Source organism: Rhizopus microsporus, assembly GCF_002708625.1.
Source record: "Rhizopus microsporus ATCC 52813 unplaced genomic scaffold scaffold_16, whole genome shotgun sequence".
NCBI classification, from domain to species: Eukaryota; Fungi; Mucoromycota; class Mucoromycetes; order Mucorales; family Rhizopodaceae; genus Rhizopus; species Rhizopus microsporus.
In genome coordinates, this window is record NW_019671931.1 from 106,732 (window position 1) to 130,147 (window position 23,416).

The 23,416-nt window shown below is 35.6% G+C and overlaps 9 protein-coding genes across 9 annotated transcripts; 5 read left to right on the forward strand and 4 right to left on the reverse strand.

Annotated features, from left to right (window-relative positions):
• The first annotated feature begins 266 nt into the window (after positions 1 to 266).
• RHIMIDRAFT_294105 (uncharacterized protein) lies at positions 267 to 1,849 on the forward strand. The gene is made up of 4 exons (XM_023614058.1): positions 267 to 359; positions 415 to 648; positions 755 to 973; positions 1,028 to 1,849. Exons 1-4 carry the CDS (start codon positions 306 to 308, stop codon positions 1,685 to 1,687), a joined length of 1,167 nt encoding a protein of 388 aa, XP_023463330.1. The 5' UTR covers positions 267 to 305; the 3' UTR covers positions 1,688 to 1,849.
• A 319-nt stretch (positions 1,850 to 2,168) lies between these two features.
• On the forward strand, positions 2,169 to 3,493 carry RHIMIDRAFT_240296 (DUF155-domain-containing protein; the record flags this gene model as incomplete). Its single annotated transcript, XM_023609346.1, has 4 exons — positions 2,169 to 2,476; positions 2,523 to 2,606; positions 2,661 to 3,098; positions 3,154 to 3,493. The coding sequence occupies 4 exons, from the start codon at positions 2,169 to 2,171 to the stop codon at positions 3,491 to 3,493; spliced, it is 1,170 nt and encodes a 389-aa protein (XP_023463331.1).
• RHIMIDRAFT_43840 (Clavaminate synthase-like protein) lies at positions 3,315 to 4,891 on the forward strand. Its single transcript, XM_023615247.1, has 3 exons — positions 3,315 to 3,581; positions 3,631 to 4,595; positions 4,652 to 4,891. The coding sequence occupies exons 1-3, from the start codon at positions 3,521 to 3,523 to the stop codon at positions 4,838 to 4,840; spliced, it is 1,215 nt and encodes a 404-aa protein (XP_023463332.1). The 5' UTR covers positions 3,315 to 3,520; the 3' UTR covers positions 4,841 to 4,891.
• Positions 4,892 to 4,942: 51 nt separating this feature from the next.
• On the reverse strand, positions 4,943 to 5,667 carry RHIMIDRAFT_240298 (uncharacterized protein; the record flags this gene model as incomplete). Its single annotated transcript, XM_023609347.1, has 2 exons — positions 4,943 to 5,406; positions 5,460 to 5,667. 2 exons carry the CDS (start codon positions 5,665 to 5,667, stop codon positions 4,943 to 4,945), a joined length of 672 nt encoding a protein of 223 aa, XP_023463333.1.
• Positions 5,668 to 12,444: 6,777 nt separating this feature from the next.
• RHIMIDRAFT_43890 (uncharacterized protein) lies at positions 12,445 to 13,729 on the reverse strand. The gene is made up of 7 exons (XM_023615248.1): positions 13,570 to 13,729; positions 13,483 to 13,518; positions 13,291 to 13,434; positions 13,180 to 13,224; positions 13,086 to 13,128; positions 12,950 to 13,035; positions 12,445 to 12,900 (listed from the first exon to the last, which is right to left on the reverse strand). Exons 1-7 carry the CDS (start codon positions 13,639 to 13,641, stop codon positions 12,532 to 12,534), a joined length of 795 nt encoding a protein of 264 aa, XP_023463334.1. The 5' UTR covers positions 13,642 to 13,729; the 3' UTR covers positions 12,445 to 12,531.
• Positions 13,730 to 13,804: 75 nt separating this feature from the next.
• RHIMIDRAFT_285752 (DUF858-domain-containing protein) lies at positions 13,805 to 14,518 on the forward strand (the record flags this gene model as incomplete). Its single annotated transcript, XM_023613310.1, has 2 exons — positions 13,805 to 14,222; positions 14,271 to 14,518. The coding sequence occupies 2 exons, from the start codon at positions 13,805 to 13,807 to the stop codon at positions 14,516 to 14,518; spliced, it is 666 nt and encodes a 221-aa protein (XP_023463335.1).
• Positions 14,519 to 14,523: 5 nt separating this feature from the next.
• On the reverse strand, positions 14,524 to 15,277 carry RHIMIDRAFT_206431 (P-loop containing nucleoside triphosphate hydrolase protein; the record flags this gene model as incomplete). The annotated part of the gene is made up of 3 exons (XM_023606906.1): positions 14,524 to 14,729; positions 14,784 to 15,139; positions 15,186 to 15,277. 3 exons carry the CDS (start codon positions 15,275 to 15,277, stop codon positions 14,524 to 14,526), a joined length of 654 nt encoding a protein of 217 aa, XP_023463336.1.
• Positions 15,278 to 15,775: 498 nt separating this feature from the next.
• On the forward strand, positions 15,776 to 17,651 carry RHIMIDRAFT_240302 (kinase-like protein; the record flags this gene model as incomplete). Its single annotated transcript, XM_023609348.1, has 9 exons — positions 15,776 to 16,091; positions 16,142 to 16,203; positions 16,259 to 16,319; positions 16,369 to 16,549; positions 16,602 to 16,768; positions 16,822 to 16,907; positions 16,958 to 17,262; positions 17,323 to 17,425; positions 17,481 to 17,651. The coding sequence occupies 9 exons, from the start codon at positions 15,776 to 15,778 to the stop codon at positions 17,649 to 17,651; spliced, it is 1,452 nt and encodes a 483-aa protein (XP_023463337.1).
• Positions 17,652 to 17,696: 45 nt separating this feature from the next.
• Positions 17,697 to 19,579, reverse strand: RHIMIDRAFT_43928 (uncharacterized protein). Its single transcript, XM_023615249.1, has 2 exons — positions 19,005 to 19,579; positions 17,697 to 18,948 (listed from the first exon to the last, which is right to left on the reverse strand). Exons 1-2 carry the CDS (start codon positions 19,396 to 19,398, stop codon positions 17,786 to 17,788), a joined length of 1,557 nt encoding a protein of 518 aa, XP_023463338.1. The 5' UTR covers positions 19,399 to 19,579; the 3' UTR covers positions 17,697 to 17,785.
• Between the last annotated feature and the right edge of the window lie 3,837 nt (positions 19,580 to 23,416).

A 23,416-nucleotide genomic window follows, 5' to 3' on the forward strand; every position in this document is an offset into this window, starting at 1 on the left:
AATAACACAGTCTGTCAAAGGAATATCAATCTAGCCATTAGCATTCGTTTAATCCTGCTTTCATATACTGAATCAGGTTACAAGATTTTATCAAGGCGCCTCCCGTTGACGAGAGGAGGAGCCTTTGGGTGGTGAGGGCGCCACAGATCTCCGGGTATACGTCATCATTGTGGTGTGCAGTATGAGAAAGGCTTGGGGAATTCAGCCAATCAAAAAATGTTTATAAAAGTTCCCCAAAAAAATACTCTACTTTTCCGGGCTTCTATATTTTTTTTGTAAAAAAAAACTTTTCTTCCACACTCAAGATGCTTCGTTCAACATCTCGCTTGTTTGCTGCCAAGCATGCTTTCTCACCCATGGTATATATCTAACTCGTCTTGTTTATATAATAATTAAATCATTCTTTTGAAAAAGCGTGCTTTGTCTACTAGCGCACCTCGTTTCTCTGACACAGTGACCATTACTTTACCCGAATCCTCCTTTGAAATGTACAATGCTGAAAAGCCCAACTTGGAAGTCGAAGTTAGCAAGGATTTATTGATGGACATGTACAAGAAGATGACTATGATGAGACGTATGGAAATGGCCGCTGATGCTCTTTACAAAGCAAAGAAGATTCGTGGTTTCTGCCATTTATGTAACGGCCAGGTAAGGAACGGGCAAACGCGGGGGAAATTGGGTAAGAAAAAAAAATCCAACCCCCGCTGACAAGAAGAAGCATTGTGTGAGCTAATGATGATAAATATGAATGTAGGAAGCTGTTTCTGTAGGTATGGAAGCTGCTATTACCAAGAACGATCATGTGATTACTGCCTACAGATGTCACGGTTTCACCTATCTCCGTGGTGCTTCTGTTGAAAGCATCTTGGCTGAATTGATGGGTCGCCACACTGGTGTCTCCAAGGGCAAGGGTGGCTCTATGCACATGTTTGCTACCTCCTTCTATGGTGGTAACGGTATTGTCGGTGCTCAGGTAAGATTTATTTAATGTGTAAATGTGTGTGCATTGCTGATTTTTATATATTAGGTTCCCCTTGGTGCTGGTGTTGCCTTTTCTCAAAAGTATCTCAATAACCCCTCCGTCACCTTTGCTCTCTACGGTGATGGTGCTGCCAACCAAGGCCAAGTATTTGAAGCTTTCAACATGGCCAAGTTATGGGATCTTCCTTGTGTCTTTATGTGCGAGAATAACAAGTATGGTATGGGAACTGCTGCCAGCCGTTCATCTGCCTCTACTGACTACTATAAGCGTGGTGACTACATCCCTGGTATCAAGGTCAATGGTATGGACGTCCTCTCTGTCTACAGAGCCTGTCAATGGGCCAAGGAATGGACTACCTCTGGTAAGGGTCCTCTTGTGATGGAAATGGCTACTTACAGATACGGTGGTCACTCCATGTCTGATCCCGGTACCACCTACCGTACTCGTGAAGAAATCCAACATATGCGTTCTAGCTCTGACCCCATCACTGGTTTGAAGAATGTCTTGGTCGAACACGGTTTGGCCACTGAAGAAGAACTCAAGGCTATTGATAAAGAATGCCGCAAGGATGTAGCTGAAGCTACCAAGAAAGCTGAATCTGCACCTGAGCCTCCTATCTCTGACTTCCATCTTCACATCTATCAACCTGGCTCCGAACCTCCTGTCGTCCGCGGTCGTGAGCCTAATGAAGTCTATCGTTACTAAGTTATATTTTTTGTGTTTAGATAAAACAAAACACGCATACATACACACACATTTTAATAATATTGTAAAAATCCATTGTTTTTCTTTTACTTTTTTTATTTTTTTCTTTATGGCTTTATAAATGCACATTAATCATAAAAAGAATTACCAATTGATCATCAGATCCATTCTTTACTGCAGTAGATTCTACAGAGCATGAGCATATCGAAACAGCAAGCTTGGAAGAGTACTACCATTTGCGTGTTACTCTTCTCAGCCAGCTTTTGTGTAAAATATAAAATCATAAACAAGGAACAAAAACCATAAGAGACCTTATCGTTTGTTATAAATCATACCTTTAAATAAAAAGTGCAATCAAGCACATGAAGTAATATCGACTAAATCAACCATACATCACAAGTTCACAGCCCGCTGCAAAAATTAAACCCATCTTAAAAAACAGAGAAAAGAAGGAAAAGAAAGATTGATTTTTTTATTAATTATGGCAACTAATCGACAGCGACAGTACCATACCTTTGAGGATACGGCAACATTGACCAATGGTCATGTCCAGAATAATGGGCCTGTCAATAGACATGCAAAACCTAATCGTACGACCAAGATATCACAAAAACTCAAACTATTTCCTGATAATGACGATGCCAGAACGGTGGAAGAGAATCTATTTGATGTTGATGTGTATACGCAACTTGCCCAAATACCTCATGATTCAGCACGATTAGAAGCTGAGCGATTAAACAAGTTGGATCGAAACAGTTTATCTCGAGTTACTGCTTACTGCACAGCTTCGTAAGTGTTCTTATAAAAATAGAATCCTTTTGTAATGTCTATGTAGATCATATCGAATGAGTGAAGTATTGAAATATTTGAAACTAAAAAAGAAGACCAACTGCACAAAGCCTAAACGATTTGATGAATGGTATTAAATATATATATATGTATATGTTATAAGGGTATTCATGTGTATATATAGTTTGTATACGCCATATACATTCCATCCACCACCACCTCCTTCTATTCATAATAACAACAACAATAATCATAACGCTGTTGTTAAAATATTACCAGAGATGTTCTTGTTTGATTATGGTGTGATTGTCTTTTGGGGGATGACGCTTGAGGAAGAGGCAAAAATACTGAAGGAACTTGAACCATTTGAAGAAGAAAAGCTAGAGATAAACGATGTTGAAACAGAAGAGTTTAGGTACTATTATACTGAATATCAACAACCTCGAATATACAATGACATTATCACCTTACGTCACCCGTCAAATTATCTTGTCAAGTTGACAATCTCACATGCCATTGCACAAAGTGTTAAAATGACCTTATTTGAAAGACTGATTGATGATACCATTACTGAAACAAAGTATATACCTCAAGTCATGGCTGAGAGTGGTAATATCCACATGTCGAGGTAAGATAATAATAACTATGATGATAACAAAAATAACGAATATGTTTAGAACGGCGATTACCAAAAAGATTGGTCAGCTATTTATCATGCGAATCAATGTCAACCTGGTATCCAATATACTCGATACACCCGAGATCTTTTGGTCTGAGCCTGCTCTCGAACCACTCTATAGTGCGATTAGAAGTTACTTGGAAATATCTCAGCGTGTTGAATTACTTAATCAACGTGTGGAAGTGATTAGTGATTTACTAGAGATGCTGAAGGATCACCTGAACAGCTCGCACGGAGAACACTTGGAATGGATCGTCATCTGGTTGATTGCTATGGAAATTCTGGTTGCTGTTATCACAACGTCCTTAGATGCATATCATTTATACTTTAATCAATAAAAAAGAAAAATTGCCTTTTTTTTGTACATGTTTCAACAGTTGTTCCAACAGTTGAAGGACCTTTTTGAGGATAAAGATAAAACTAAAGGTATTTGTGCTAAAGTATATATAAATATGTGTATATAAACTCTATCAAGACCTACAACAGTGTGGAGATTCAGTTTATGCCCTGTTTGAATCAGCACGATTAGATGTCTTGTCAAGAAAAGAAAATTGTAACGAAAAGATTAATGCCTTGATCGATTACTGCAACGAGACGATATTACTATACCCCTTCAAGGATGTCCCAGATCACTGGCGTCGTATGCTTATTGATACAGGGCTATTGAAAACTATGGCTCAGCTCGAAAGATGTAAAGATGTCCAATCTCTCATTTGGGATCTTGATACCTGCTCTATTGTCAGTGGAGCACCTGAACGATACGAGATTGTGACTGATATCCTTGAGCAGCTTCAAAGGCATCATTATAAAGATAACAAGGACGATGACATGAGTTTAGCTTCCAAGGATGACGTATGGATGGATATAAAGTACCCTATCAAGAGCATGGCTCCACCAACATTTGAATGGTTTCTGGCACATTGCAACCAAGACCTACCTGAACCGATCGTGATAAAGGGTCTGGTTAATCACTGGCCAGCGATTGAGCGGTGGAAATCGACGAGATACCTGCTCTCGGTAGCCTCCGCACGTGTAGTACCAGTCGAGATCGGCAGTTCTTATACGGACAGTGAATGGAGACAAGAGATGATGCAATTTTCTGATTTCATGAAAAAGTACATTCTTACAGAAACAGACGGCAAGGTTGCTTATTTGGCACAACATGACCTATTTTATCAAATTCCACAGCTTAAAAGAGACATGATCGTGCCTGACTACTGTTATATTGAACCTAAATTAAATGAATTCTACACACAACGACCAAAGGATGTGATCAAGAATGCATGGTTTGGGCCCAAGGGAACGGTGTCTCCCTTGCATCATGATCCTTATCATAATCTACTTGTGCAAGTGGTTGGATCTAAATACCTCAGATTGTACTCACCTGATCAAACACATTTGCTGTATCCGCGCCAAGGCCTGATGAGTAATACAAGCAAGGTAAATAAGGAAAGTATGTTTAATACAATCATTATTAAAATTTATTAAAAAAAAAGGTCGATATTGATCATGTTGATCATGAACAGTTTCCTTCCTTTAAAGATGCTCATTATGTTGAATGCATATTACGTGAAGGAGAAGTGTTGTATATTCCGGTAAGCTTGTTTCTTAAAAAAAGGGGGTTTATTCATCTTGTCTTTAATGTAGCCAAAATGGTGGCATTATGTGAAATCATTAGAGACTAGCTTTAATGTTAGTTTATGGTTTTAAAACACGTGATGTGTAACAAATTTATTAATACACAATAAGCAAAAAAAGGGGGGGGGTATTAGATATTAATTACACTATTATAAAGCTAATGTTTCCATCAAAAGCTCGATTGCATTCTGAACATGATCATTAAACTCGGTTAACAAATCAGATTGAACTTGAGATAATCTGGTGAATAACCACTGTAGTTCATTAGACGCATCGAATGCTTGTTCTTGTTCTTGATGAATAATGTTTACTTGGAATGGTTGACGTAGTTTCCACTCGACAGTGACTGTAGATGATGATTTAGTGTTTTTATGGACAATGGATGATGCTTGACGTATTAAGATGGCAGATGTTTGTTCTGCGTTGATGATTAAACCAAGTTGGTGGCTTATTTTTGCATTGAGTTTGGGTAATTCGTTTTGTAAGGTATCTACATCATTTTTGATCATCAGTTGTTGGATATCTGTAGAAACAAGTGGATTGACTGATGCTAATAGACTTGCTCTCATAAAGTTGAGATTACGATCCATAGATCGAATGATATCATGCCGAGCTATATTGTGAATGTGAGTACAAATGTGCATATATTCATATTTTAAATTTTACCTTCTATGTTTCCTTGGCTCATAGATTCAGGTATATATCTTAGAATGTCTTCAGATGCATCCAACATGACTTGATCAATGATATTTTCATAGAAATCAGACAATGTATCAGTTAATACGCTTCCGATATCATTGTTTTGTTCAGAGAATATGGGTGCTGCATAGATGAATGTGAAGCAATAGACCAGTAATAAAGTTGAAATAAACATATGTGAAAACACGAAAAGGAAAGGAGGCTCTTTTGAAGGATATATAAATGAAAAGAAATAGAGAGAAAAGAAGAAGAAGAAAAGGCCCAAGAAAAAGAGAGAATGGGAAGGGGGCAATAATAAGGAGTTTCATTTCTAATAACTTCTTGTACAACAGACAATAAATTAACGGATTGACACACACTTTCATACTTTGTTAGATGTCAACCTCGGTTATGTGGTTGTATACAAGCAATTTAAACTCCATTAGCCAATACAAGAGACAACAGATCTTTTCTTTAACTTCTCTGGCGCAACGTCGCACACGCGCATACCTACACACACACTCACACACACAAACACACTTCAACATAGCGCTTGCATTTATTTTGTCAGGAATATGCACATTTTTTATTTCCAAAAGACAAAAAAAAAGTCGTAATGCTGTTTTTGAAGGAGGGATAAAAATAAGAAATACACAATAAAAGATTCCCTTTTTGGAAAATAAAAAAAAAGGTCATCTGTTCCCATTCCCAGACTAGCTTCCAAGCACTGTTTTTCATCTTCCGCGTATGATCCTTAATACTAACCTAAAATGGTCACATTTGCTGAAACACAAGATGAAGAACATGTCTTAAGGTAACGAAATTGCAAGGAAAATACAAGAGAAAGAGAAAAAGAGAGGAAGGAAAGTCATGGATGAACTATGCTCTTCATGGTGTAGTACTCAGAAAAGGTACACAGGTGCGTGTGCGTGTGTGTAAATTGTAGGTAAAAAAAATATACATACCTTGATTTTCTTTACCTTGTACAAAAAAAGGCAAGATATTGCGAGGGCTATCTCCCCCTTCCCTTCCTCACTCACACTTTGTCATCATAAAGTGGATATAACATGAAGCTAAACGCTAGAATTTACAAGAACTGCAATATTTGACATCAATCAGACAAGTAAAAGATATAAAAATGAGACAAGACAGAGACAGAGTGAGTAAGAGAGAGAAAGAGGACGTGGCAGAAGATGTATTACATGGCTTATTGTGTTAAGAATGCACAAAGATAATGTAATCAGTCGAGATGTATCAATGACATACGTTTGCAAGTATGCGTGCGAATATGTCCGGATACACATATATACTAGTTGTATTAAAACTAAACTGTGAACAATAGAACTGCTGATAATAATCGTGTAACTATGGAGGAAAATAAAGTTTTGGTTAAAATTGTTACCATAACTTTGTATTCCCCGTTAAGACTTTGGGTTTACAAACATACAGTCTTTCCGTTTCTATCTGTCGTATACAGCAAATTTACCTGTCGTATTCTTTTCGTACTTGGTGTATATATATATATTTATTTCCATTCTGAACTCATCAAGTCTTGTTATTACATGAGTGAATAAAGATTCAATTGTCAGATGAGTAAGACAATGAGCTGATGGAGGAAGTTGACAATGAGAACAAACATGGAACAGTATCTTCTTTTTTCTCAGTTAAAAAGCCAACATGAGTCTAATGTTGACGATGAGATGGAAGATTAGTCAAAAGATCAAGTAGAGAACTCAACCAAGAAGATTATAAAAAAAAAGAAAGCTATAATGTTTTTATCTTATAGTGGCTACAAGAAACCATGACAGCATATATACATTCAAACTGACAAATATTGATAGAGTAAAAATATAATGACAACCGTCCTTTATAGATTAAGCAGTAAAGAGGATTAATAGGGGGCTTTGGATTCATAAGAGATCAGCTGTCACTGTGTGTATTTACCACATCACTCCAGAACTGAATTGAATACATCTGTGTCAGTTTGTTCAAAGTCAAAACTAGAAGAGAGGAGGTACTTGAGGAAGAAACTTTTTTAGCTTGAATTGATGAAACAAGTAACCAAATACCACAAATCCATCTTTATCAAGTGCTCAACTTTGAGATTAAAAGAGTTTCTAAGCAAGAGACCAGTTTAGTATCTTAAACTATATTGTAACTGTATAAATGAAATCTTCCAACTGAGATGAGAGACCATGTTTTATACAATGACAAATAGAAACAGAAGGATTGTATCTAGGGATGTACTTTGTTGGTGAGAAATGATAATTCTCGACTTATTCTATTGATTTTAGAATAAATCAAGCTTCAAGTCCAAATCCTTTCCATTGCCTTATTGTGTTGAGTCCTGTAAAAATTAGAAAAGTTTGATAATTCAATGTATTTTATAATTTTATAATTTTTGAATTAATCTTTTAAAAAAATGATAAACGAATTTAGCTTAGTATTTACAGACTTACTGCCGTGTCTTCTGTTATATTTAAACTTATAAGAAAAGAAAGTGGCAAATTTTTTGTAAAACAACAAAGTAATACTTTATACTAAGTAAAGAAAATAAAAGAAAGAAAAGTAATAATTCATGGCAGATAGCATAGTTCAATTGTGGAATGAGTGCTTTACAAATAACAGGCAGGTTATTGTAGCAATATGATAATGAAATTCATTAGATTTTCAAATAAATAAATGGCAGGGAAATTAGGAATATATAGGAAAGCAAGGAATACTTATATATATAAACAAGAAATAAATTAAAAAAATAAATCAAAAATGACGATTTAAACAATCAACAACTATGTAATTCAACTAGCTTTAGATGATGTAATATTTCTCTTGTGTCAGCATATAAAAATACCTGACAAAGCACAAAGATGTATCATAGACATAAAAGCACCACGACAAGAGTTGATGTGCAAACAGACTTTTAGGTTTACATTGGAGACATTTCTTTTTATTATTACACACGTTGACACATAAAATAACGAATAAGCATTCACATATAAATAGTTATAGCATGAACATGAAGCAATATTCAATTTTATACTGTAAGTATTGCCTTTGTTAAAATAACACATGTATAAAATTTTGTGTAGACCTATCTATTATTGTAGCACAGAGACGTAAAGAAGAAGCCTGCATAACATTGTGGGTAACATCTAGAGCATGTACAGCAACTATCTATGAAATATTATCCTTTTTGATAGAAGCATAGATCTAAAAACAACTGAATTTGGATCCAAACAATTGAGAAAAGTACTCAAGCGCTAAACTTGAATAGAAAGCTTAAAGTAGGGTACTATAGGCATATATCCAATAGGATGCAGCATACAATTGTTTTATATTATCAAAAAGACAGATTAATACGCTTAGGGCTCTTTTATTCGATAATATAAAGCTCCAATTCAAAGGATATTTAGAATAAGGGTATTCAGAGTCAATGATTCGAAAGTCTATTACATAGCTTGTATCTACATGCTTGATAGATTTACTTGTGGTTGATTATGGTTCTAATTCATCTGTCAATAACGCCATGCTGTCAAAGGGACCATCATCGGGGATCTAACTATTGGATTTATTCTTTGATGTGCTTATTTACTATTGATTACAGCACTCGTTCCCTTTTAATTTGATTATTTATTATGTAAAATGTTTGAGAACACTCAATATAAAGAAAGTATCTTAGAAATTGATAAGAACACAATCACCTAGCAATACTTACTATTTACATTTATACTTTTGATTTTTAATGCAGTGCCTCCAGTGCCAAATGTCGCCTTTTTGAAAATATCTTGCGCTTTTGACTACACCAATCTGCACTTTTGGCAATCTTAAATTACGTACAGTGTTTTAAATTTAAATTGGTCAGCATTATTAAAATAGATTGGTCACTTCCTTGAGACCAAATCGATCACTTTCTCAAAGCTTGCTTCCGAACAACAAGTTAGCTCTACTGGCAGAATCGTGTCAACAAAGTGAGAAGAATATAATTATTGAAGTACTAAAATAGTCCGTATTGAAAAGCTATCGAAGTGGTGATACGTAGTTTAGTAGTTTATTTATGTCGTGCTACAGCTAAAAATGATTCTTTATTTATTACATGAAAAAAGTGTATGTTTCTGTGTCTTTATATGAAAGAATATGCATGTATGCATTCTCTCTGTTATTGATTAGTCATACGCTTCGCCCTTTTTGATTGATTGCTAGGTGATAAACAGACGTTGGTTGGATTTACCTTTCTCTTTGGTGTTCCAACGAAGCTAGTTGAAACATAATCACTGACTTCGATAAGATCATGCTTGTAAAATTGATAAACATGAGATAATGTGGCTGCGTTGCTAAGGTTCGCTGCGAGCTCTCTCCAGGCATACAGGTTTATAACACTTTTTCAAAGTTGCTGCAACTCTACCAAAGAGCTATCAAACAGAATCTCTCAACCTTGTGTCCTACAAAGCGGTTTTCATATCTGTACAATTGAGCCATGTAAGCGGATTTGCCAGCGAAGTCAAAGTAAATGAGTTGGTGATCAGTGTCTTGAAGTAAAAGATGGATATATAGAGACTTCGGTAGTGTGAGGCTGTAAAATGATGTCACATGTAATGTATAGAAGGAGCGCCCGTAGTATTAACCTATCTTCTGGTGCATTTTCTAGTGTATGTAGTGTTCACCTAAAAGTTAACAGGCCATATCCCCAGCCCAAAAACAAGACCAAATCATCACGTTTCCTCCACCAAACTTAACAGTTCTCAAAAGGCGACAGCTCTCGTAACGTTCATCTTGCTTCTTCAAGGCTTTTGGCTCACCGTCATTGACAGACACTCGGAATCTTGATTCATCGGACCAGATCACCTATCTCCAATGATCATTGGTCCAGTAAACATGACTTTTGACCCAGTCAAGACGTTTTTTCTTCTGTTCCTCAGTCAAATTGGGCTTGCTTGCTGAAGAATGGTACTTGGAATCCAACTGCTTTATCCACTTCTTCACAGTGGAGTGACAAACATCTTTGTCCATCAGGCGGAGTTCTCTTCTAAGAGTGTCAATTGTTTGGAACAGATCTTTTCTGATTACCCGTTCCAAATGTCGTCAAGTGTATTCATCGAAGGTAGAGGGACTATTTGTGCTCTTTCCTGGCAAGGTTGTACCAGTGGAAGCCACTCTGTCGGTAGCAGATTGCACATTTGTGCGCTTCAAGTCAATCATGGTCGAAATGTCATACTGGCTGATTCCAAGCTGCTTTAAATAGAATGTGGCACTCAGTTTCATTTTCTTTACTTGTTGATCTTGTCCCTAAGGATCCTGCAATCTTTCAATGCTAATTTTGCGGGTTTTAGTCGTGATGTGAAGAAAAAAAAAAGGTGTATACTATGCGCGCAAGGAAATCTACGAGAAGGCTAATGATACAAACACTACCTGTGATGTCAGCAAACCTTTTCAATGTGTAGCAACGCATTAAACTTGTTCAGAAACAAACATCTTTTCATGTTCCTTGATGTAGGGTTAGAAGATCTTTTAAGAAGAAAGAGATAAAATGTGATTATTGCTGTATTTTAATGTTTTTATGCCGTCGGTTTGATCAACAAAGAGCCAAGATCAATCATGCGCTATTATGGCATATATGTATTTTATATCAAAGGATGTATCACAGGACAGCCTTAGGTTAGGTAGACACTTTGGTAGTGTGGGTTTATACAGTGACGCCACATGTATAGGAGAATAAGCGCCTGTATCATTAGCCTTCTCTTGGATTTCCTCGTGCGCGTAGTGTACACCAAAAAAATAGCTTGAAGTAAAAGTGATGTGAAATGGACAAAGCACTAGTAATCCTAACTGTACGTTTGTATCGATGAATATTACACCCTTTGGTGTAATATAATCAATTTATATTTCGTACACAAATTAAAGCTATCTTAAATATTAACATAATACTTCGTATCGAACAACACTTATTCATGCCATCTATAGCCTGTAGTAGTTGATGAAGCGTCATATTAATATAATCGGTTGACAACATTTATTCCTGCATATAAAGATCAATTTCCCCTTTTGCCATGAATCTCCTTCTCTTCTCTGTTCATAAAAAACTTATTTCATGTTGCTATATTCTTATATTTTTAAGGTAAAACTGCTTATTTATCAATTATCACATCTGTGACGATAATCAATTGCACCTTGAAGATTACTCGAAGCTTGGCCTCTTACACGAACTCTGGGCATTTGTTTACAAAGTCTTCAGAGACCGGCGAATCCGAGTCAAGCTTGGCGGACGTGGCAGAGTGGCAGTGGTGCTTGCAAGGAATGCAAACAGATATCCTGAAACACAGAGAAGAAGGCAAGGAAAGGCTGTCTGAGCAAAAGTGGACATCTTGTTCAAAATAGAAAACGATGAATTCGGATCTTGCGAAGCGAGAAAAGACAAGGTTACCGTTGCAGACGACAAGTATATATACGATGGGTTAGCCAAGCTACCTAAATTAACCACTGGACAGCCTATTATGGGACTGAACATGGAGCTGTTAAAAATGGATGTTCCTCACAAAGTGCAATAACAAGAGTCTTAAGATCACCAATGTTTAAATTCCCTTCGTCGCCCAACAACATTGGTATTGGCTTTATCCCTACTCTTGAAATTACTTGAAAGGCAAAGCAGACCATGCTCTAGAACTTTTCATTGCTTAAATATCGTAAAAGAAAGGCTTCTGAACTTTTAATCAGTCTTGCAGAGAGAACAACTGTGCTACCGCATTCCTTTGCTCGCTTCTCTGACGACAAAGTTTAAATAAATATACACTAGTTCCAGAAAGAGATGTTGCGTCGACTTGTGGTTTTTTTGCGTATAAATTATATTATAAAAATTATAAAAATACGATTTTACTTTCTGAAAAGACCGTATTCACTCATGTAATAACAAGAAATGGTGAGTCCAGAATAGAAATAAATGTATACACGCCAAGTACGAAAAAAAAAAAGACTAGAGAAGATGATTTAATTAAAAGGTGCGGATAGCAATTGCTTTTTATATGCTTTAAGTTCTTCAATCTATTCATAAAAGCGTTACTACATTATATCAATACACACACAACAGCCAAACCTCTTTATCCAAAGCTACTGCCTTCATATCCAAGAGATGAACAGAGGGTATAACGATATTATCTACTAAATTAGTCACCAGCTGTCCATAGACACTTGCGTTATAAGCTTGAGACAGAATGTTTGGTAGTTTCTGTTGATCTCTTGCTCTTAAATCATAGTATATATGCTCTGTAGACAACTTGTATTCCTTCTTATACTCATCAAAGATGTGGTTTGGAAGATCCAAATATAATTCTCGAATGTCTTCCGGTACGACTTGCTCTGGTTCAATCGTAAGTGGTACATTTATTTTTTCGACTGTTTCCTTTCTTGTTTGAAAACAAGTGATTTGTATCTTTTCGCTCTATACAATCAAAAGTTCAATATAGAATTGAAGAGCATATATAAATTACATTATCAGCTGTAGTGTCAAAGCATGAGACTATTAGACCAAAGAAACGATCGTCCATCAGTTGTTGGGATAGTTGTGTTCGAATATCTTTATGATCATAGGTTATACACTGTATTCAGAAAAGTTCCCCCTCTTACCAATATGAGATGGAAAGACGGTGATATGAGGGTGGCTATGATACTAAGCATAACATCAGCATCCCTTTGTATAATTTAATATCTGTATACATACCCATCCAATGACCATCATAGGTTGATTTGTCCTTTTACCCAGTTCCTTGTGTTATCATTAATATATAATATCAGATAAATTTCGAGATAATGCGTATATATATATATATACCTCAGCTTGTATTGCAGCCAAATGTAGGTTTTCAGGTGCAATTTCTACTCTATCTTTTCTTTTGTCGGAACGTGTCAAAAAGGATATAGATTTGATATGAGCAATACATTTCGTCTTATAATATGGATTGCTGCTAGGTATTGTCTTTTTTTTAAACAGTAAACATCATGACTTTTTATTGAATGGTATTACCTCCCAGTAACCAATTAGCATGCCAATGATTTCTTCCTATGTACAGCAGTAATGAGCAGGCATTTGTAATATGTAGATATAACTTACCTTTTCTGTAGAGTAAGCATGAGAGAGGATAAGGTGGTATATACTAGCAGGAAGATTAACTAGAGACAACATGTGTAAAAAAGGGAAAATAATTTTTTCTCTTTTTTCTTTTTCTTTCCTTGATTAAAAGAACATACGTTATGGGAGACAATGTAGGCAGACTAAAGCAGTAAGCTACACAGGGATTTAATGAAAGAAATGATATATATTTGTATATATATAGTTTGATGAATTAATGAAGAAACCTGAATGGTATACGGATGCTCAAGATTACTGGAAAAACGTACCACCTACAATCGACGGCATGCTTGGTGGATTTCAAGCGATTGATCCCATTGATGTTAAGGGTTCTTTAGAATTCATCAAGGAATATGTCGAAAAGGGTATTATCACTACAGAATATGCATGCGATTGTGGAGCAGGCATTGGTCGTGTTACGAAAAACTTTTTATTACAAGTGCCTTTTGCAAAAGTGGATCTTGTCGAACAGACAGAATCCTTTGTAGAACAAGCCAAGGCGAGTTATTTGGCTAAAGAAATAGAACAAGGAAAGATAGGACACGTGTTTTGTCAGGGCTTACAAGATTTTACACCAGAGGAAGGCAAATATGATTTGATATGGTGTCAATGGGTTCTTGGACATTTGACAGATGGTATATTTATATATTACTTTTAAAGAAAAAAGACTAATGCTTTACTAGAACATTTTGTTGATTTCTTTAAGCGATGTATCAAGGGATTGAAGCCTGATGGATTAATTGGAGTGAAAGAGAATAATGCGTCAAAGGAAGCGCTGTTTGATGACGAAGACAGTAGTGTGACAAGACGTAATGAAGAATTAAAGAAATTATTTGCAGAAGCAGGATTAAGAGTGATTAAAGAGGATGTTCAAAAAGGTCTTCCTGCTGGTTTATTTGCAGTTCGAATGTATATGTTAAAGCCAGAGTAATAAAACTACATCTGAATACTTATGGTATCATTATCATCACTCTGGTCAGTGGATCCATTAGGTGTTGATTCATTTGATTTTGCCAAAGTGAGCGAATGAGTTCCTACACGCTCCTGTTGTTTAGGATCATGGGTGATCCAGATACATGTCTTGGTCTTTAGCGTCTTTTCTACAAGTTGGATTGATTCTGGATCTAAAGCAGAGGTAGGTTCTACAAACAAATGTTGTTAACAAATATGAACATTTGTCCTACATACACACATACCATCAAGTAGCAGAATATCTGGATTGAGAGCAACTGCAATAGCCAAAGCAACTCTTTGCATTTCACCACCAGAAAGATTAGACCATTTTTCATTGAAATGGCTTTCTGACAAGTTCCATTCATTGCCAATCTTGACTGGATCATCAATCTTTTTGTTCTTTTGACTAGCGTAATTTGAGACTATTTTAAAAAAGTCGAGCGGTGTACCAGGATGCACAGACGGTCTTTGCGGCACATACATAACACGAGAACGCCAAATGGGGACTGCGTAATGGTTGACGTCCTTACCATGTAGTGTACAATACCCTTGATCATAAGGTACTAGTTCTGCTATACATTTCAATAGGGTCGTCTTACTATCATCCTTTTAGTTTTATCTGGTATTTTTCATATTTATCTTACCCAACACCGCTAGGGCCACGTAAGACGAGGACATCATTTTTCTCTAGAGTAAAGCTTATATCTTTAAATAGCCATCTCCCACCTACTTGCATTGATATGTTGTGCGCTTCAAACATTGGCATTTTATATATGTAAATAAGTTTAGAAAGAAAAGAAAGGAGAATACACAAAAGAAAGAGATGTGACGTCGACTCTGGTTTTATTTTGAGTTTCTTTCTTTTTCTTTTTTTTTTTTTTTTTTTTTTTTCAACACTTGATGTAATCATCATCCTGCAGCTGCAGTAGTCGTGGTTGTGTATAGATACATGTGTCTATAGTGGGTTTTTTAAACAATGAAATCCCTCCTCTCTCTCTTTCTTTCTTTCTCTCTCTCTCTCTCTCTCCTTTGATGGTTTTAAAATGTGATAATAAAAATCCTTTTTTTTGGTTTCTTTTTCTCGTTTTACTTTTGTTGGCTGTTGTATAAAAAAAGTTAAACACATTTTTTTTCACTTCTCTGTTCTCTTTCTTTCTCACTTTATAAAAGAAAAAAAAAGTAGGGAATTTTTTTCTTTTTCATTTTGTGGTCATCTAATTTATCTTGATTTTAGATGAGCCAAATAAGTCATTGGAAATCAGAGTTTTATAAGAATGGTCAACCTAAAGAAGTTATCGTTATCGAAGATACTCCTCCGCCGGATGAAAATATAAACAAACTCAAATATCGAATTGAAGTGCTACCAGATCCAACAGAAGGTGCTATGACACGCTCAAAGAGAACAAGAGCTGGTATGCAAGAGACTGCTGTCATACCTGCGTCTGTTAAAAGAAGAAAAATGACTATAAACAACAATAATATCACTGCGTCTAATATCCCTACTACTACTACTACCACTACCACTACGACAACAACAAATATACCTCAAGGTATTACTTTTCATTAAATACATAATATGCATACTAATAACTGTTTATAGCCAATCTAATACGACCCATATTACATAAACCCATCCCTACAAAAGCACCTCCTATTACACAAGTAAGTATATATAGTATGTACATATGTTATTGTTGTACTCATCCCAAAAAAAAAGGCTTGTGATGATAAAGATGGCCATTATATCATCAAACCCAACGAGTCACTAACTCCACGTTGTAAGTTCATAATGTAGTATTATCGCTCCATATTCATGTTTTTTGTTAGACAAGATCATGAAGTTATTGGGACAAGGCACATTTGGTAAAGTAGTCGAATGTTATGATAGAGTAAAACGAAACTTTTGTGCCATCAAGATCATCAGAGCCATACCAAAATACAGGGATGCAAGCAAGATTGAAATAAGGGTATTGAACAGCTTAAAGGAGCATGATCCAATCAATTTAAAGTAACTAGTCAGCATGATCTTGTAAATTTCCTTTACTCATTAACTCTTGTAGTAAATGCATACACCTGATGGAATGGTTTGACTACCACAATCACATCTGTATGGTCTTTGAACTTTTAGGTCAATCCGTGTTTGATTTTCTAAAGTTAAATGACTTTAGACCATTTCCTATTCATCACATTCAACAATTTGCAAAGCAGCTATTAACAAGTGTTGCATGTAAGCCTTTATACCTTTCTTTTATCATCACTCACATTATTTAAATATACTAGTCGTGCATGAATTGAAACTAATCCATACAGATTTGAAACCAGAGAATATATTATTGGTCAGTAGTGACTATACTGAAGCTGGCAATGTAGGTTCTCTCTATATCTCGGAAAAAAAAACATACTCATACATCTATAGATGGCTGGTATGGATCCAAAGTCTAAGATACTGCTGAATACAGATATTAGATTGATCGACTTTGGCTCCGCCACGTTTGAACAGGATTATCATTCGACCGTGGTATCAACTAGACATTATAGGGCCCCAGAGATCATCTTAGGCATGGGCTGGTCCTATCCTTGTGATATTTGGTCGATTGGTTGCATCCTCGTAGAGTTTCTTACAGGAGACGCTTTATTTCAAACACACGATAATCTCGAACATTTAGCAATGATGGAAGTGGTTCTTGGCAAAATACCACCGGAGCTGATCAAGTTATCAAGGTATATCATACATACATGATCATTGTTGTATTATCATTTTTCTTACTTTTCATCATAAAGCCCTGAGGCACAGAAATACTTTGACAATAGCAAACTGAAATACCCAAATGCTAATACCACCAAACAAAGCAAAAAATACGTCCGTGCCCTCAAACTGCTACAGGTAATAAAACCGTAACAATAAAAAGTTCGTAGGGTTAATACTTTTTTTCTTGAAGGATATTGTATGTCCATCAACACAACCCACATCGAATGCCAAGGTTCAATTTTTAGATCTATTATCAAGAATGCTGATATATGATCCCAATCAGAGAACTTCAGCAAGAGAAGCATTAAGACATCCATTCTTTATGATTCAATTCGATGAATGGGGGCGCGAACTTGCTTAAACATTGTACATAATGAAATCAGCATTGTGTGTGTGCGTGTGTGTATTTTATTTATATTAAATATATACTGATGTAGTATGTGGTATACAATTACTATTATTATAAATATTATATAGTGGTATATATTATATATATCAAGGTTCTAGTTCACCTAGTTGCTGAGCCATTTCAAGATTCTTACTGTACAGCAGCAGTACCTCCTGTTCGAGACTGATAATTCTGCCTTCCAAGGACGCAATCTTTTCTTCAAATGCACTTTCTGTCATCTTCCAGCTACCAACCTTGTTCTGAAGAGCTTCATCCGACTTGATCTGTGCCTGCCGCATAATCTCGAGCGACTTTACGTCTACCGCGTGCTGACGTTCCATACTTTCAAGTTCAACTTCGAGCTCGACGACCTTACTTGTTATGTCTCTGACTTCTCTGGATACTTGCAATTGGAATGTATCGACCTGTTTCCGAAACCGAACGTCGTATTGTTCCTTCAGCTCGTCCTCACGCGCCTTTAGCTCTCGTTCAAGCTGCTTATCATAAAATGTCTTCATCTGATCGACATGCCTTTGCGACTTTTCCAACTCTACCTTGATTCTAGCCAGCTCTCTTTCTTTCTCGGCCACGGATTGACGAAGGGCCTCTTCCAAAGCAACATCATGTTTTTCGAGTGATCGAGCGTGCTCTGCAGCGACCTGTTCTGCTTTAACGAGTCGGCTACGAAGTTCTTCCTTTTCGGAAGCGAGGGCTGCGACCTGCAGGCGATGTGTTTCGGCAACGTTCTTTCGGCTAGTTTCGAATGAATGTTTAAGCTGCTGCATCTTAATTTCGTTATCCTCTAATTGCTGCTCTAGCTGGGCGATTCTTGCCTTGGCGTGTCGAAGGAGGGCTTGTTGTGCGTCATCTCCTGTTGTTGTCATCTGTTCAAGATCGATCTCGAGTTGCACAGACTGTTGACGGTACTGGTCGCGCTCCTGTTTGACCTGATCAAGTTCATCCAGCATGGTTTCCATCTCCTTTCGCATCTCGTCCAACAGCTGTTCGGCTTCTATTCGGTCATCTGTATTCCTGTCTAACTTCTTTTGGTAACTCTGCATCATCCTATTCTTTTGGTCCGTCAATGTGTGCGTACGTCGTGTCAGTTTCTTGATTTGCTTCTTGGCTTGGCTGAGGTCTTTGCTCAGACGGTCTATTGCATCAATCAGTCTTTTGTTATCCTTTGGCTTGTCCTGCGTTGCACTAATAATAATACAATTTTCAATATAATTTAGCATCTGAGTCGTAATTGTTTGATCATCGTTTGATTCTAAAAAGAGTATTAGTTCTGGAATAGTTGTCTTTTTTTCTCTCTCTCTTAATCACCTCTGTTTTTTAAAACCAGGACCATTTCCTTCAAATCTTGTAGATTTTTTATGTCTAATGGTGATGATGAAATGAATAATTGCTGTTTTTGTTGATGGTGAGCAAGAAATGTATCAACCTCATGTGCCATTGTATTAAATACTGAGTCATACAGCTTTATTCTTTGCTTCAATAACTCACATTCGTCCAATCCGGATATATTTTTGCTAGATTTATTCGATTTGACATGATCACTGCTGTAGGATGACATGGATGAGAACGATGATCTTCGTGAACTCCACCATGTGGATGTAGGTGACACAGTCATATCGTCAAGTTCTGTGTCATCGGATGATGGGTCCTTGATGTTCATTTTGCTCAGGTTATGCTTATTGATGGTATCTGAATGAATCATTAATTAATAAAGAAAGAATGATGAAATGAAGTAAAAGAGAGTAAAAGAGAAGGAGAAGGGATGAAGTGATGAGTATAAAAAAAAAAGATTTACAAAGATGAAAAAAGATTGTCCGCCCCCTCCTGCCTTGTACTTATATGCCTCTCTTTACTCCGCTTGAATAATTAGTGCTGTCTATTGAGAAAGAGGGGCCAAGATCGTATATATACAACATACGCCCCTTTTGATAAGGAGTATGAGAAGCTATGAAAGGGATAATTTAATATAAACTTGCAGAAGGGCGCAAGCACTTGCATTTGCAGAATTCAAACTCAACTAAGCCTGTCTTCTTCTCTTTTAATTGACAAGAACACAAGGCTCATGACATACAAATGGTATAGTCTCTTCCTTCCTTATCCCACTTATTCTGCACATGTTCAACTGACACGCGCGCAAAGGGAAAGGTCATTAGTCCATTTACTGACATTGCTGACATGGGAACGCATTATGTCCATTTAAACAAAATGACAAATTGAATGATCTGGCTATCAAGTTCTCACGTATATACAAATAAATATAAAAAGAAGCTTTAAACGTGTATTTCAATAAGTAGAATTAGTTTACAATTGTACGATTTCTAATTACAAACAGCAAGTCATTACTCTAATAGAAGGGAGACACTAGGCCTAAGAAAACTTGCACAAAGACACAGTTGGTGTGACACGACCATAATATCCCACTTTAAACTCTTATCGTCTTTATTTCATAAAATCCATTATTCAGCTAGTTGTATTTAAGAAGGATTAACGTAATTCACATTGGCTCGTATATCAAAGAGAGAGCGTGTGATGCCAATATTCTATACTTGATATTGAGAGTAACGAGATACCAATGTAGTTCAACTTTGCTTAAATACAACATAATTGGCTTATGAAGCTAAACAAAAGGAAAAACTTGTTTTGGATATCTTCTTTACAAACAACAGTAGCACGATTATACACGCAAGTCATGTTGTATGCGCTATATCAAGACTGTTCAACAAATATTCTGCTCTTTTATTTATACGTTCCTATTCAGACTATTTAATGTGTTACGCATTCCTATTTCCTTGTATCATTTGCCTTTGTACATGCTCTTTTGTCATGTTGGAATTGGTACTTCAAAATGTTTTCTTTAATTTTTAACTTAAAGTTTCAAGCATCATAAATGAAATAGGCAACACAATGAGAACCATATTTGCTATCATCCTCAGGATCCAGTGCGACTTTCATTTTATTTTTTACTTATCCTTGACGTTGAAGAGGTTAGTTAATCTGATTACTATTTAGATTGACAGTGACTCCTAATATAACCCAGGATAGTGGTTGTTATTGCTGGCATTGGTGTTTGAAAACATCTATGAGAATGTTTACCTGTCTTTTACTTTCTTTTTGTGGTGCTGCTGGTACATCCCTATTTTGACTTTTTGTTTTCCTATTTCCTTTAGTCTCTAAAAATAAGCCTTTAATTTAGCAGAAGAGGTTAACTTGTTTATCCCTTCTTAAATATGGAGATCTTATTGTGATGGCTCTATTTAATTGAATAGCTATATATCTGAAATAGCAGTAAGCCAAGGTAGGATCTGTGTTATATCTTCTGACACAGTATCGTGTCTATTTATCAAATCAGGTGTTGTCAAGAAAATGCCATGGCTTAAATAGTACATGTCGGTAACGTCTTCAATTTTTTTTATGCTGCTATAAGATCTCAAGCAATATCAAAATTATTTATTCCTTCTTCTCTTTCGTCTTCTTTTTCTACCTTTTAGTAATATCAGCTATGTCTTCTTCATTACTCTGCTATTCTTTTAGATTATGTTTTTTATTTCCCTTTAAAACAATTAATTCTTTGCGATCTTTTCTTTCTAAAGCAGATTTTACATCATAATTCTCAAATCTTATGCCTTTTGTTATATGTATGTTGCCTTCTTCTTTTTCTTTTATTAAATTGCTTTTCGTATAGCTCTATTTTTCTCCGCATTTTTGTTGTAGCTTTTTCTCTTATATAATTTTTGTATGTTTTTTCAAGTACTATATATTTAGAAATGCTTTATTCTTTATATTACTAATATTAAAATGTATATTTTTTTGCTTTGTTTGTTGGATAATAATTGATGAGAGCTATACCACTCTAAAATTATACGTTATATAATATGGATTCGTAGAGGCCATAGGCTGTACAATACAGTTATTATCTTACCATAAGAGAAGGGTATTTGCTGCCTTCTGTTTACTATTTATAATGGAATTTCTCCCGTTTTTAAAGTAGATAAATGCTTGCATAGTAACTCATTATGAGAAATTGTAGCACATGAGCAAGCTTTTTTATATATGGCTGGTATTTTGTTTTAGTACGCTTGTTGGATATGCTACTGAGAACAAGTAAGTGCACTTTTCAGAGCAAGTTGTAGGTATTTTTTAATAAGCCTAATTGTCTAAATAAATCTAATTCATATGACAGGCTTTCAATTGTAATGCTGCAGCCGCTTTTGTCGTTCTATGTGTTGAATAGTATAATGATTAATTTCTTGAAATGCATCATGAATTTAGTGCAGCTATATGTAAAACAACGTTCGTGCCCAGCGCTTTCGTTATCAACGCATTCTATAATAGTTAATGTAGCTAAAGAGGATTTACGATTTTGGTATCAGTATATGTGCTTTTTACTTTCTTAGCTGACCTGTAGTTGAAACATGTCTAATGCTTATCTTCTCTCATCATCTTTATTCTGTAGTAAATTTCAGCATAAAACTACACGTATGTCTGTTACTTTATAGTTGTAAAGCGATATATACTCGAGATACGCCTTGACTGCTTTGAAGTTAATTTTTTTTGCTAGATTCTTCATTCTTTTTCTTTCCCATTTACTTTTTACACTTTTTCCCATTTGATTTGAAACAAATATCAGCATTCATAAAGAACTTTTTTATTGTGGTCATTGCTTTATTTATACCATCTTCGTTATTAACCTCAAGTGTTAACTATTAAGCATGTTTATGTATTCAGTTTTTTTTTTTTTGATATTTCTTCTCCAAGACGTATTACATTGAGTTGATTTCAATTTATTTTTGAGAATGAAAACAGTATTAAATTAAGGATTACATTTGCGCCTTATTAAATGAATAACTCTTAGTTCCCTCTCATCTTTCTAGTCATCTCTAAAAATTTAAAATAGTGCGAAAAAAGGAGCCATACGTTATAACATTGGGTTTAAAGCATCTAACTACATTGTGCAATCAAAAGACATAGTTGACTAATGGATATTAGTGACAGTTTGTGCTACCATACAAAAGTGTAAAATAATCTTTGGGAGTCAATTGAAGAATGACTGCGTAGGTTGTTACAATCGAAGGCAATGTCATATTATGAATAAAAATAAGCTACTCATGGTCGTTGCATATTTTTTAAGCGAAACCTAACATTAAAATACACTTGTACTTGATCATTCTCCTTTTTTAGCAGTTGATCTTCTATAAATTTAAACTGATTAGCTGTAAAGTCTATGCTAAATTTATGGAAACAGAAATGCTCCCATGTTTTGTCTGCGTGATAAACGATCATTTTATGTTGTTCTAAGATTGTTTTTTACAACTCACATGGATGTCCACTCAGTTCAAAACATTCTACTTTGATTAAACTTTGCATTTGAAACCAAAGCGTATCGAAGCAGATGGTACTGTAGACTTTTATAATTCAAAGCACTATCTAAGGCGGCGCAAATAATATTAAGTATAAGCAAGCGCTTTCATACGATGTCCGATTCTTGAATTAGGAAAACTGTAACCAGGTGGTTTGCCTTCCTGATTAAGTTGCTGTAAGAGTCAGCTCCAAAACAATTTTATTTGACAAGCTATTCTTCTCATGCGGAACTGATAAAACAAGAGTATAAACTTGATTCGTATAACTGAATGATAAAATGGTCGAATCAAGTTTGTAACTTGGTCATATCTGGACTCGAAATACTATATCATTATGCATCACAACAATGTTTTTTTTTTTTT

What these genes read in the sequence shown, in the direction of transcription:
- RHIMIDRAFT_43840 (XM_023615247.1), top strand. Translation starts at nt 3,521, where the DNA reads ATGTTTCAACAGTTGTTCCAACAGTTGAAGGACCTTTTTGAGGATAAA. An exon ending in GGATAAAGATAAAACTAAAG is followed by an intron (nt 3,582 to 3,630) that starts GTATTTGTGCTA and finishes AACTCTATCAAG; the next exon opens with ACCTACAACAGTGTGGAGAT. An exon ending in TGATGAGTAATACAAGCAAG is followed by an intron (nt 4,596 to 4,651) that starts GTAAATAAGGAA and finishes TTAAAAAAAAAG; the next exon opens with GTCGATATTGATCATGTTGA.
- RHIMIDRAFT_294105 (XM_023614058.1), top strand. Translation starts at nt 306, where the DNA reads ATGCTTCGTTCAACATCTCGCTTGTTTGCTGCCAAGCATGCTTTCTCA. An exon ending in AGCATGCTTTCTCACCCATG is followed by an intron (nt 360 to 414) that starts GTATATATCTAA and finishes CTTTTGAAAAAG; the next exon opens with CGTGCTTTGTCTACTAGCGC. An exon ending in GCCATTTATGTAACGGCCAG is followed by an intron (nt 649 to 754) that starts GTAAGGAACGGG and finishes ATATGAATGTAG; the next exon opens with GAAGCTGTTTCTGTAGGTAT.
- RHIMIDRAFT_43890 (XM_023615248.1), bottom strand. Translation starts at nt 13,641, where the DNA reads ATGTTGTCTCTAGTTAATCTTCCTGCTAGTATATACCACCTTATCCTC. An exon ending in TGCTAATTGGTTACTGGGAG is followed by an intron (nt 13,435 to 13,482) that starts GTAATACCATTC and finishes TTTAAAAAAAAG; the next exon opens with ACAATACCTAGCAGCAATCC. An exon ending in CGTCTTTCCATCTCATATTG is followed by an intron (nt 13,036 to 13,085) that starts GTAAGAGGGGGA and finishes ATGATCATAAAG; the next exon opens with ATATTCGAACACAACTATCC.
- RHIMIDRAFT_43928 (XM_023615249.1), bottom strand. Translation starts at nt 19,398, where the DNA reads ATGATTCATTCAGATACCATCAATAAGCATAACCTGAGCAAAATGAAC. An exon ending in CCTGGTTTTAAAAAACAGAG is followed by an intron (nt 18,949 to 19,004) that starts GTGATTAAGAGA and finishes TACTCTTTTTAG; the next exon opens with AATCAAACGATGATCAAACA.